Here is a 13,470-nt window from a genome sequence, read left to right as displayed (position 1 = left end):
TGATTATTGTTAAAATGTGAATGTGATTTTTTTTTTTCCATGAAGAGTTGTTAAAAGAGTATAATATCATATGAAAGTATTTTTATCCTTTCACAACTTTGGTCCTATAGAGTAATATCAAAATCATTAAGAGAGGCATTCATAGCCTATTAAGAGAGATAACATGCTCTAATATCAACTTAAGTTAATTACATTATACTTTGGAGGAAAAAAAGTAAATAACATTGTAAAAGCTAATAGACCTGTAATCGTTATTCTAGTATCCCTTATTATTATGTATATTAAATATCATTTATAAAAATTGCATGGCATAATGTTGCAGAATTTGCTGTCGTCCTTCAATCCAAACACCAAAATCATTCTTAATCTTAGAAATAAGTTGCTCACCAATGAAAATGTTGTCTATTACAAAACAACTCTTAACGAATGCAAAACAATAGAATACCCATAATTCAAGCTCCAATATGGGGCAACAAAGAAAATACGCACAAGTTGTGGATCAAATATGGGATAAAATTTTATCATTCCTAAATAACTATATTATCATTCCTAAATAAATTATTATCAATTTTTTTTTTTGGAAACTAAGAAAGATAACTGTATGAAATAGCACTTTTGCAATAGTAATAGATATTTAATCATTGTGCAATTTTCCAATTATTTTATATTAACCAAATGCATACGTAATAATTGTTAAACATGCCATACAAATGACAAATATAGGATTATTTTTTTTTTGTCTGAAGTAATTATTATTGTACTTTAGAAATGTAATTTTTAATATGAAGGGATGGCGGTAAAAATTTATAAATGATCCTATAATTTGAACATATATTAAAAAGTTAATTCATCTTACATTGACGTAAAAAAAAAAAAAAACAAATGAAATGAAATGCTTCTAAATGTAATATTTGACTTGGTAGATAACAAAGCCAATCGCAAACCCCTCATTTAGGAGTTTTTGGAGGATACTCTTCAACAAACTACACTTGCATCGTCCTTCTTCTCATTATTATCCATTTTATCATAACCAGCTTTTCATTCAAGTAATGAAATCATTTCTTTTTTCAAATCAGCACCCTTTTCATGATCCAACTTTTCTTTCTTTCTTTATTTTTTTTACTTCCACATTTGACTTAATCCCTTTTTGGCCATGTTAAATTCAATCAGTTGATTATATTGCAAATTCTGAATTCTCATAGACCAAATAGCTGTCAGGAAATTTCGTTGCTGGCATCAGAAATTTTACTCAAATACGTTTCTGATAGGATAAAGATTAATATTTGGTTCGGTAACAGTTTATCAATAATTAACTCTTGTTAATTTCATAGGTTCTGTTACTAATTATATATTTGATCCCATCTTCATGTTTGTGTCCTTTTCCAGATACCATGGATCCCTTTAGAGGGCAAGGAGGAATTCAGATGCTGTTAACTGCAGAACAAGAAGCTCAACACATTGTTTCCAATGCAAGAAGCTGTGAGATTCAATGGCCTTTTATCATAAAAACTTCGTGTTTCAATAATATCCTACAATCTCAACGCTTTACTTTTTATCAGTTGAATTAATTTATTCCATACCACAATTGGATTTTCTATTCATCTGTTGACAAGTATAGAACTTGTAATGAATCAGAATCACAACCTGCATGGTTTTACTTCCTTTTCCCTAGCAAATGTGATATGCATGCCATGTGTTTGTGTGAATTCTCCAGTGAGAACTCAAAGATTGAAGCAGGCAAAAGAGGAAGCAGAGAGAGAAGCAGCTCTGTACAAATCCCACATGGAAAGTGAATACCAAAAGAATCTTTCCGAGGTATTGTTAATATAAAATGTGAAATGCACAAGGTGCTGTACCATTTGTAAAATATAGATAGCGTAGCCATTTTGAGCTTTATGAAAATACACAGATTCCACTATATTTAATAATGTCTTTTTTAGCACGTTGCATATTTTATTTGAAGGGTCAAACCATAAAGGCTCACTATGTTTTATAGCGGTTTCAAGCCTGGGTAAAAGAGTTGTATTTGGCCTTCGACAATATAAAATTCTGTCGAACCTTACAAGGATATGGTCAAACCCTAAAGATTAAAGAATTCACAGGTTGATCTTTAAAAGTAACATATTGTACATTAGTATTCTGTCAAGTGAATGATTAAAGAAAATGTATGATAAGCTTCTTACTTGAGAACTTTGAGCCCGATTAAGAGAGGTAGAGGAAGGTTTAAGAGAACACTCTTAGAAGTTATTGAACGCGATCTCTTAATTAATAATATTCCTAAAAGCTTGATAAATGATAGAGCACAATGACGTCTTGCAATCCATGTAACCGACCCCACCTAGTGGGATAAAGGCTTGTTGTTGTTGTTGTAATATCACGTAAGGTTAAGAATTCAGTACCTGAATCATTATTTTTCTGTTTCTTTTTTCCCTACTTGCTTATGTGTTTATAGACTAGTGGGAACGCTGGATCTACTGTGAAAAGGCTTGAAGAAGAAACAGAAGCTAAGATCAATGATCTACGAGCATCGGCTTCAAAGGTTTCTGCAGAAATTGTTGACATGCTGCTCAACCATGTTACTTCTGTGAAAGTATAATGCCTTACATAAGGTCAGCAGATTGACTTATTTCTTCCGAGCCCTTTTTTTAGCAAAAGCACGTATGTGTAGGTTTTAAAAGTAAAAGATGTGTCTATAATTTCGACAAAATTCAAAGAATGTCAATGGAATTACATTATCATGCCTGAATGGTCTGAATTATGACATCTAATTCAATACAAACTTGATATAATTAGATACAAAATATAAAATCAATAGGCTTATAGGTTTTAAAATGATGCAGTTCTACGTACATCAATTATGATATTAATATTCCAGATAACAAAATGAATTATAGGTTTTAAAATGATGCAGTTCTACAATTTGACATGTCAATTATATACTCAATATATAAAACACTGCATGAAGATCTGTAGAAGATCATTTATGAATGAATTGTGTTCAAGTAAAACTTTCCTGATTCCTACATAGTGTGTCTTATGTTTTATTCCCCCCCCCCCCCTCTCATTCTTTATGCTAATAGGAGTGTGTAAAGCCCCTAACCAACCTCTTAACTATCATTTCCTTACTCACCATGCAACTGTTTTGTTTTCTTGAGATTCAGAGATTGATGAAGAAGCCAACGGAAGGAGTCATCTACAATAAAAGCAGCGAAGCTATAGAAATTCACCTCTAGAAACATTTGCTATATCACTAATATGGTGTGTTGTTTTGGCAGGAAGACCTGGTTAGAGGGTTTCTTTAATCATAATTCTTTGTAATATCAATCTCCATTTTTGCTTTAAATGCTCTACTTAAAGATTATAGTTCTACACGTAACTTTCTGTTAGTTCCAGCGCCAATCATGGAGCCACACAAATTAATCTGGTTTTTGTACTCGTTTATAAGTTGAGCAGCAGAAAATGATTAGGCTAATTATATGAATCCCATAGCACAAAAGAACACCAACTTCAATAAATAACAAAACAGTATTACATGTACACTTTTCAGCCTAAAATCAACATATCAATTCATAAGTCATGAGTAATATAACTCATTTCTAAAACTATACGCAATGACGGAGACCCACATCCAGTTTTAGAATATATAAGCATGCTAACATTTCAAAGATTCATCTCACTACTTCAATCCTAGATCCATTCCAGTGACTGGGTCTGAGTCTGACTATCTTTTGAAAACTGAATACAACAACAACAACAACAAACCTTATTCTACTAGATAGGGTCGGCTATATAGATTATATGACTGAAGCAAGATAGAGGCTATAAATTTTCTTTGTAAAGAAGACTGAAGCAAGATAGAGGCTCAAGCAAGTCATGATTACTATTGTGATGCTGCTTGTATCAGAGATGTCAGAGATGGATGAACACGGGCCCTCTTTACAGAGGGAGCTTCACTTCTTCCTTCGGCATACTCTTCTCCTAATGGCCACCGTGGGCGTACATCATACTGTTATGAAAAGAAAATGGAGAGTTTAGCTGCTACCCAGATGTCTAAGATACTAAATCAGATCTTTTGCATTTATGTACTGATGCATTCAGATAGAAGGTAACACGAGATTGTGATTATATGGCGACCTCTCTTTTCATATTTACATCTACTACCTTTTTGAAGTTTCTCTCTAAATACGTTATCTACATTTATGTTATAAAATATATATATATATATATATCGATTGACAAAACACAAGCATAATAATGGCTATTCAAGCTGAAAGGAATCCTAGATATTGAGGGGAAAAAAATTTACCCACTGCTAGAATTAAGGGCCCATTTGCTTAAGCTTTTTTTCATGAAAAAATCAATTCTTTTTCAAAAAAAAAAATTTAATTTTATTATATTTGTTTAAACTTTTGAAAACCAAAAAAAAATGAGAGAAAAGCATATTTATAATTATTTTGAGAAGTTGCCTTGAATAACTTCTAAATGTAATCTAATGCAGTGGATGAGAATGTTATAAAAATACAAAGATACATGAAAATATTATAAAATTTTAAAATAACATAATAATAAATCATTTTTTATAAACAATGATCCATGAAGATATCACAAAATCTAAAAATCACTATTTATTATTATAACCAAACATAAAGGATTAATTTCAACTTTTTTACAAAATCTCAACAAAATAAATATCTCCTTATGAAATCTCTAAATCATCTAAAAAATCATTTATTTTTAATCTTAAATAAATGAGCCTTAAAAATAGAATGAAAAAAGTGATTGGGCAATGAAAAATGATTTTTTATGTTATCATCTTAACCAAAAGACCAAAAAGAAAAAAGAAAGATAAAAATTGTAGGACAATCATTAGAATAATGTAATAGACACTACAAAAAAGTGAGAGAATGAGAATTTCACTCTCTTTGTATCAAAAGAAAGAATTTCACTGAGAGAACCCAAATGGGCCTTAAAGCTTCATAGTTGCAATCAAATTTCTAAACTAAATATAAACGATCATCCTGAGTTTAAGTAGAAGTGGATTCATACTAGGAAACCAAACTATAAGGTAGGATTGTGGAAGCTGGCTGATGCTACACTTTTTTAAGTCAAATCAGATTGTGATGGGTCTGTAGAGAGTGCTTAGCCTGGTATGCCAGCCCAAATTTATAGCAAAAAGAAAAGGACAAAGAAGAGGGATGAGTTGGCAGGGCAGTCGGTTAAAATAGTAACGAAGTCTGGCATATAGTGGTGGGGAGGAGTGTGCGCCAGATATTGAGGGACAATAGGAGAGTGCTGGCCTCTAGAATGCCGAGGAGCCTGTGTGAAGTTTCTTTGTGTTTGCTTTACCTTTATCACTTTAGTTCTGTTCTCAGTGAGTTCTGTATGTCTTCCAATCTCCCACAGGTTAAGGGCTTAATCTGAACTTTTGCTTTAACCTTATCTCATTACCGCTGTGATTTAAAAAACAGTGAGGATTCCATCAGATTGTCTTTACATTAATATTATTTAACATCATGACATCTTCCTCAGAAAACTAGAGTCCCAATTGATCAACTAGTAGCTCAGTCCATGTAATGTCACAGTTTACAAAACTTACCACAAAGTCTTCAGGTTCTTGTGGAGGAGGAGGAGGGTCATATCTTCCCATGCGAAAGTGCTCAATGCCAGTCCAAGCAACCATCACCCCTAGTCAGTTCATGAGCATGCTGTGGGTTATAACCAGCAAATTTGCACACCTCTTTGAGCAATTGGATAAAGAAAGTTAATTGGACCAAATTAAAAACTCTTATTTTCTTAACCAAACTAGTTTACTCAGGAAAGTTCCATTCCGTAGGTTTGTCTAAGGAAATAAGATCACTTTCTTTCTTTCTTTTTCATATCTTTATAATCAATGTACAACAATGTATACTTTTTTTATTATTTTTCAAAGCATCGGTATAAAGATCATTTTCTATCTTCAAAATCACCGTTAATTTTATTTCCCATTCATTTCAATTCATTCTTTTTACCAAACAAGTCCTGGATTCTAGAGGATAAATATATGTTAATTCTTGATAAATAGATGGATTTTCAATTTAGTCCTTCAATAATTAAAATGTTGCAGGATTTCCCTCCCCCCCCCCCCCCAATTTTTATGACTTGTCAGTGTCAAGTAAACAAAAATGGTCCAAGTCAACAAAGACGGAGACATTGCAGGCACTTCAATGTTCGAGAACTGAAATCCAAACGAATATTGATCAAAGACCAAATTGAAAACTTACCTACTTGCCTATAACTAAAACTAGGAATAAATTATTACCATTGTCAGTACAAAGGCTAGGAGGAGGGCATACTAGTTGTAGGCCATTCTTCTTTACAACCATATCTAGCCGAGACCTAACATATTGATTTGATGCAACACCTCCAGAAACTACCTGCGGTTAAAAGTATAAAAATGAACAGCATTCCACTTTTCCAGTGAACAATTAACAGAAAATTTAATGCATTGACATTGTTTGACTGACAAAGCAACAAATGTTGACTTCTAACTACCAAGTATTTTATAGAAGGCTCCATCTTCAACGCCCATTGTATTGCTCGTTCACATCTTTCCTCAAGATGTAATACTGCAACCCGCTGCTTGACATACAGAAAAAATTGATTAATAAGGGATATGAAGATAAACCACCCAAGTTAATGGGACATCAAAAAGAAGGAAATTATAAAAGTGAAACCCCATATATAAGTCCATTAACTGGAGTCAACCAATCCAAAAAGGAAGAGATATTTACATTTTACTTTGCAAAACCTATTAAGCATAATAACCAACCTGAAAGGAAGCAGCAATATCAGCTCTAGAAACTCGGTCCTCACTACTTGCAGAAGAAATGGGAATTTTCGCATCACTGTGTATGGCCCATATTATGAGTATGTGGGGTGGCAAAATGACAAGAAACTAAATTTGTCCGCACATTTTACTATTATATTACTTGATACTTCTTTAAATGCACATGCTAAATCACGTAATATTTTCTCATCTATCAAAAGCCATGGCCTTGATAAGTAATATTAGAGTCAAAGTGTTCATATATAAACAAAAGGAAAACACATTTTCCAGAATGCCAAGTAACAAGTACTCAAAGCATGCAATGTTTTATATATGTAAAATACTCAAAGCATTCAGTCCATCACAACAGAAAGAACTTATATTAGGACTACTAAAAACCACATTGTCCAGAATGCCATGTAACAAAATTAAGCACAGAACACATGCTAGGCCTCAGTCCATCATTTTTTTTGTTCAGTACAGAAAAGACATTAATAATCACAGCTTGAAATATTTACATACATCTTTTTAGATTCAATTGCTAGCCTCACTTGGGTTTTCAGACCAGCATATGAGAAGTTACAATCTTTGTGATGCTTCATTGGAACCTAGAAACAAGGCAGTGACAAATTTATTTGACCACAAGGTAAGCCATAGACATAGTAATTTCTGAAAAGGATCAAAAATCTACTTTTTACGAATCAATCAATTATTAGTGAAGGAAGAAAGCATCATCTAGCTCTCAACCAATAAGAAAAGAAAGTATAGCATATACCACCTCTATAACATATATTATCCACGTGTTGCATAGTTTTTTGACACTTGACAATAAGATGTTACAAGCTAGACATCAATTAAGTTTACTTTTTTTCTTGCTTAAATTCTTTGTTTAAGGTGGAGTGGAAACTAAACAATATTCATCAAATAAGAGTTGAGACCACGCAACACTCCTAAAAAATGTAGAAACTGGCACCCTGATGTTTTTGTACCTTAATATATTGCTTAAGATTGTGTTTGATATAACAAACCCAGAGCAGCTCAACACTCAAATGCACTTCCGTATAAGTTAGTTACTCCTACCTATATTCCCATTCTGTATTTACATAAACCATTCCCATTCATTACTTGCATTGGCCCTATTATTTATTCTCTCTTAAAAATGGCCTTTTAAATGTCAAGTTCAATGATATAAGCTTACAATGTTTTCATTAGAGAACTAGATGATAAGGAAATAAATAATTGCATAGTACTCCTTCAATAAATTAGCCATGCATACCATGGGTCATAAACTAATGATAGGATGTGACATACTGAAAAACTGACTGATTCTGCATTACCCTCCCGAGCAAGTTCCTCTATAGCAGGACCACCACTCCTCCTCATATCAAGACCAAGCCATTTAGCTATTTTGTCATATGCCTCTCCAATCGCATCATCTATTGTAGTACCAAGTTGTATGTATTGCCCAAGATCACGAGCAAGTATGAGTAGATTGTGACCTCCTAGGAATTGCATGAATACAATATTTTCCATTATTCTCAGAAATATATCAGAGCATATCACCAGAGATGGTACGCGGTAGAATATATCCAATAGCGGCTGTGTCTGGAAAAATGTTAGCAATTGACTGGACTAATAAAAAAAATGTAACAAGAACAATCTTTGTATTACAAGGAAATACCTCTTATGTCATTGCTAACAAAAAAAAAATGACTCTAATCTGCTAAGTATAACCTGTTTGGCAGGCTTCTTCAAGGGTAGAAGTACACTTTTTTTAAAAGGAGCATATGTTTTGAGATTTTGTCATGTTTGGCCAAGTTTCTTAATTGAAAATAAGTTGCTTCTGAGTTAAATTCCTGCCCCAAGAAAGAAACAGAAAAATGGATCTTCTCCTTTGGAAGAAGCTAAAACAAGAAAATTGTTTTTTACAGACAAAAAATATTCTAACTCAAATTCATTAGTTATCATGTTGGTCCTTGCCACTTTTTAGCTATGATAATCCTTTTCCTTTCACATTTGCTCTCTTACCCATATGCATTTATTTTGGTTAAAATGTTTGATGCACTTGTGATTTTATTTCCTATATTATGTTTACAGGTCATCAAAACAAGGTTAGCAGCCTGATGTGCAATTTTACCATGCAGCCCTTATTTGTCATTATCTAAGAAGGCCACATCATTCACCTGAACCAAGAAAATTGATTGCATGATCAGAAGTATAAGAAACAAAATGAAAAGTCCAGCCATTAAAGGAAGTCTAAGGAAGAAAACTAGCATGATAGATAAATTTAATGAAACAGAAAAGAATAATTACCAGAAATAAGCAGTGCCATGAATGGAAACTGCAAATCTCGCTCAATTAACCTAAAAAGAACAAATATGTATGCCTCATAGAAAAATAATATTTTCCCATATAAAACTGATAACAAGCAGACAACTTCTGACACATGTTAACATACATTCCCTCTAGTCCTTATTGTAGAACGCTTTCAACCATTTCACACATCTCAAAAAAATTAGTTTTCTTGATATAATTAAAAAATAAAATATATTTTCATTTTTATCCTTAGCTTTAAATAATGATACAACTATATTAAATACCTTCATGCTAATCAAAAAAGGGTAAAATTGGAAAAGTGATTTAATTATTACAAGGTGTCCTATATTTTGGATCAAAAATTATTTCTAGAAAGTGTCCTGCAAATAGGACCAAAGGGAGTAACAATTAAGTTCTCAATTCAAGCATTGTAATTTGCTAGCGCACCTCATCATATATGGAGCAATAAAATAAATGATAAATATGAAGACATTATACCTTTACCTGGCCACTAGAGCATGAGCTTCCATGTGATGTACGCCAATAATTGGCAAATTAAAGGTTCCAGCAACTCTCCTTGCTTTTTGCACACCCACTGCATCATGCAAGTAGACCAAAGGAATTCATGATTCATAGCAAGAATTTCTTCTAAAACTCAGGAATGACTAGATAGTAAAGTCATGCCAGTTCTAGAATTGTCATGAGCACGTAATATTCAATGACATTGATTGAAGTCTGAACAGAAAATCTTACCCACAGTTGAACTGAATGTCTAAACTTTCCAACTTCTTTGCATTACTAAGCAAGCAGTACAGAACTAGTAGCATGTTTCTCTACTAAAAGTTAATGCATAAACAAACTAACAAAAAATAGTGTCTAGTGTCATACATTCATTTTATTGATCTCTTCAGTTTGAAAATTTTGGCAATCTAATGTGACTAACCTGCATTTTAATTATTTTGTTTCCACAGTGATACTGCCTTTTCTTGTAGAAGGTGTCGTATTTGCAACAAACCCTTTCATTAGACTCAATATGATGTAAATTCACATACATGGAAATTAAATTCAATCGTGTATTACCATGAAGACAGAGCTTCACCAATGATTATAAGTAACAGCAACCATAGAGATGGAAATCATTTTCAGCCAAATAAGCTTTATCAAGTACTATCTTGCTTACTTACCTTTTTAAAGGAAGAAATAGAATGTAAAAAGAAATATGCCAAAATGACATGATGTCTTACCACGAAGGCAGAGACTTAAACCAGGACCAATAGTAACAGCAACAGCAGAGAGATCCTTTTCAGTCAAATGAGCTTTATCAAGGGTTTCTTGCACAACCTGTAATAAGTAATCGGCAGACTTAATTCTGAGGACTTAAAGTAACACAATGATTACTTTTCCTTCTACCAGAACTACATTTGGGGAACTTACACAGGATCAACAAAAATAGTCACTAGGTAGACCAAGACAATTGACTGTTTTAAAGAATAACATTCACAAAGGAAGAAAAATAAGAACTCATGCAGGTGATTAATAGGAAAAATGTGGCTCCATATAAGGTTTGTAGAGTTGTAGCACGTGAGAAAAGGCAGGGATATCTCTCCCCTGACCTATATGAGATATGTTCAAACAGGGATATAAGTCAATTTCTTCCATGATTCTTTCAATTCATTGTGTATGTAAACAACAAACATTGACAAACAAAGTAAGAATGAGAAAAAGCCTCAAATTTTCCCTGCTTCTCATTCCCATGTGTTTGCATATTTCTGTTGACTTCCATTTTACAATACACTAACTAAATATTTAACAAACTCAAATACAAATAAAGGAATACTATACCCAATCAATCACTTGTGAGTGAGCTTCTTCTGCCATTTTTGGAGCAACACCTCCATATTTCACAAGCAAGTCAGCCTTCATTTGGTGAATAGAAGTCAGATGCAAATAGATGTCTATAAGCAGGCAAAAACAATAACATAAACCACATTATATAAAACCAAGTGGACAATAACAATGAAACTTATGCCTGCCCAGGATTGCTAGTACCAACAAAAAATAGCAGTATGGATAATATTCATAATAGTGATGCCAGACTATTTTCCTTTCATTTAGATTTGTAATTTTTTGACACCACGTTCTTCCTTGATGAGCATATGCAGAATGATATTTTCACTTTAAAATGTCACATCGAAGCTTGAATGAGATGGTACACCCCCTCCCTCCAGGTACAATTTATATTCCCATTACTTTCAAGCAACATTACAGCACTCGCTGACTAGAGCATCACTGTGTTTGCAGAAGCCTTGTTCTCATTAGCCTGCTGGAGAAAGTACACCCCAATAACAAGAAGCATGCATGTTGACAATTCATCAAAGAGCAATTCACTAGAGTTTATGCCACATAATTTCTTGATTAGGAAAATCACAATCAAGGACCCCTGGAGACAATTAATTACGCTGCAAGACCAAAGGACCTAAATGTAATTAAAATTTGTTGTGAAAAAACAAAATTATTTATAGGGAATTGATTGTTGTTAAAATGAGAATAAGACTTGTTTTTTCTCGAATGAAGACTTGTTCACCAAATTATAACAATTCCTTTACCAAATTAACATTTTGTAGTTGTTAATGAAGGAATTGATTGTTGTTAGAACAAAAATGGGACTTTTTTTTTTTTTTCTTAAATAAGGATTTGTTCACCGAATCATAACACTTGTTCCTCTCTACTACCAAGTTAATTTTTTGGAGTTGTTAATAAAGGAATTGGTTGTTGTTAAAATGAAAATGGGACTTGTATCTTTTTCTTCAAACAGAGACTTGTTCATCAAATCATAACACTTGTTTCTCTATACCACCAAGTGAATTTTTTAGAGTTGTTAATAAAAGAATGAATTGCTATTAAAATGTAAATAACATTTGCTTTCTTCCAAATGGAGAGTTGTTGATAAAAGAGTAGATAATATACACATGAAGGGGTATTTTTGTCTTTTCACAACAAAGGTAGGTGCTTTGGTTCTGCAAAGTAATATCAGAATCATTTAGTCCTGCAGCGTAACTACTTGTCTCTAGGGGTCCTTGATTGTTATTTTCCCTTTCTTGATTTATTCCTTGATGACCAGTGGAAAAACAAACTACTTTTTTTCCATTTCAAAAGGACTATAATTTAAGATAACAGTTATGGAAAAGGTAAAAATTTTCATCGCAAAAACTACAAAACTAAGTCAGCCTATGCAGTACCTGAGAAGATATTACTTGGCTCAGGATTTCACCATTGCTTCTCACCTACACAATAGAAACCATAAATCAACAAAAGAAAGGAACACAAACAATACCTCTTAAAACACAGTTACACTAATGAATCCACGCCATGAGAAGATGGAGAAACTATATTTTTCCCTTGAACCAAAGCGTAATTACAAAATTGGCATATCTACTCTGATGTACGACAGAAAATACCCATGAAGTTAGGCCTTTGCCATCAGTTTTAACTGGGATTAACATTTTTAATAAATAGTTAGCTTTTACCATTGATTTACCAATCTGAGTGATTAGGGCTTACTTTGAGGGAGCAAGCATAGTATGCCCAAAGAAGAAGACCCGAATACTTACAACGGCGGAAGCAGTGTCGTCGCAGCTTGTTTCAATTCCCAGAACGACCAAATCGCCGTCGTGCTTTGAAACGTCAAGGGAGGTCAGAATAGAACGTGATGAGGAGGAAAGGCAGGCTATCATGGAAGAGGATTTATGGAGTGAAGAATTGGGAAATGACCATTTGGGTGGAAGTCGGGTTCTTTGAAAATTGTTGACTGCTCTGAAAATGGAAGGTTTTGGGAGCATATTTAGGCGGGAAAATGCTGACGGAGCAGCCATTTTGGAGAAGGAGGGCAACTGGCAACGGTATGATGAATGTGGCACAGAAAAAAGTCTCGCTCCCGCTAACGCCACCACTTCGGCTAATGGGCAACGCGAGGGGATGATGACCGTGGATGAGAGGATTTTATTGAATTATTTTATATTTTAAAATAATAAAATAATTTAAAAAAAAAAAACACAACTTTAAATTTATGTACTTTACTTATATTTTATTATTAGTTATTATATTTTTTTAAATATATTTAATCCTTATATTTTTATTTTTTATTATTTTAGATCATTTCAAAATTATTACACTTTGTTTATGAAAGAATCTAAAATCATAAAAAAAAAATTAAAATACAAAGACCAAAACTATTGAAAAAAATACAAGGACTAATAACAAAATACGAGTAAAGTATATGAATCTAAAGTTATATTTTTTTTATATTTTTAAAATTATCTTGTAACTTGATATAGAAATAATAACATAAA

At 32.9% G+C, this 13,470-nt stretch overlaps 2 protein-coding genes across 10 annotated transcripts; one reads left to right on the top strand and one right to left on the bottom strand.

The window, feature by feature from the left end:
* Window positions 1-1,005: 1,005 nt before the first annotated feature.
* LOC129300045 (V-type proton ATPase subunit G 1-like) lies at window positions 1,006-3,391 on the top strand. Of its 4 annotated transcripts, none has more exons than XM_054938568.1 (5): window positions 1,006-1,046; window positions 1,387-1,479; window positions 1,715-1,815; window positions 2,453-2,609; window positions 3,162-3,391. In XM_054938568.1, exons 2-4 carry the CDS (start codon window positions 1,392-1,394, stop codon window positions 2,594-2,596), a joined length of 333 nt encoding a protein of 110 aa, XP_054794543.1. In that variant the 5' UTR covers window positions 1,006-1,046; window positions 1,387-1,391; the 3' UTR covers window positions 2,597-2,609; window positions 3,162-3,391. The 4 variants fall into 4 exon arrangements, with proteins under 4 accessions (XP_054794543.1, XP_054794544.1, XP_054794542.1 ...); XM_054938569.1 differs by lacking the exon at window positions 1,006-1,046 and adding an exon at window positions 1,091-1,286; XM_054938567.1 differs by lacking the exon at window positions 1,006-1,046 and adding an exon at window positions 1,091-1,291.
* LOC129300044 (probable tRNA N6-adenosine threonylcarbamoyltransferase, mitochondrial) lies at window positions 2,076-13,076 on the bottom strand. 6 transcript variants are annotated; one of them, XR_008590690.1, is made up of 15 exons: window positions 12,733-13,076; window positions 12,361-12,405; window positions 10,964-11,038; window positions 10,366-10,462; window positions 9,626-9,716; window positions 9,119-9,168; window positions 8,117-8,307; window positions 7,328-7,413; window positions 6,809-6,884; window positions 6,532-6,615; window positions 6,299-6,413; window positions 5,597-5,685; window positions 3,882-4,006; window positions 3,131-3,193; window positions 2,076-2,582 (listed from the first exon to the last, which is right to left on the bottom strand). XR_008590690.1 is itself a non-coding variant. In XM_054938564.1 (14 exons), coding segments are annotated over exons 1-14 (1,386 nt in total). In that variant the 5' UTR covers window positions 12,994-13,076; the 3' UTR covers window positions 2,078-2,581. The 6 variants fall into 6 exon arrangements, 4 of the variants coding, with proteins under 4 accessions (XP_054794539.1, XP_054794538.1, XP_054794540.1 ...); XM_054938564.1 differs by lacking the exon at window positions 3,131-3,193 and having other exon boundaries at window positions 2,078-2,582; XM_054938563.1 differs by lacking the exons at window positions 2,076-2,582; window positions 3,131-3,193 and adding an exon at window positions 3,487-3,735.
* Window positions 13,077-13,470: the final 394 nt, after the last annotated feature.

This window comes from Prosopis cineraria, unplaced genomic scaffold, assembly GCF_029017545.1.
Source record: "Prosopis cineraria cultivar Desert tree isolate PC_DT_omini unplaced genomic scaffold, ASM2901754v1 PC1404, whole genome shotgun sequence".
Classification (NCBI taxonomy): domain Eukaryota; kingdom Viridiplantae; phylum Streptophyta; class Magnoliopsida; order Fabales; family Fabaceae; genus Prosopis; species Prosopis cineraria.
Note: the sequence above shows the minus strand (reverse complement) of the source record. Positions and strands in the feature narration are given on the sequence as shown.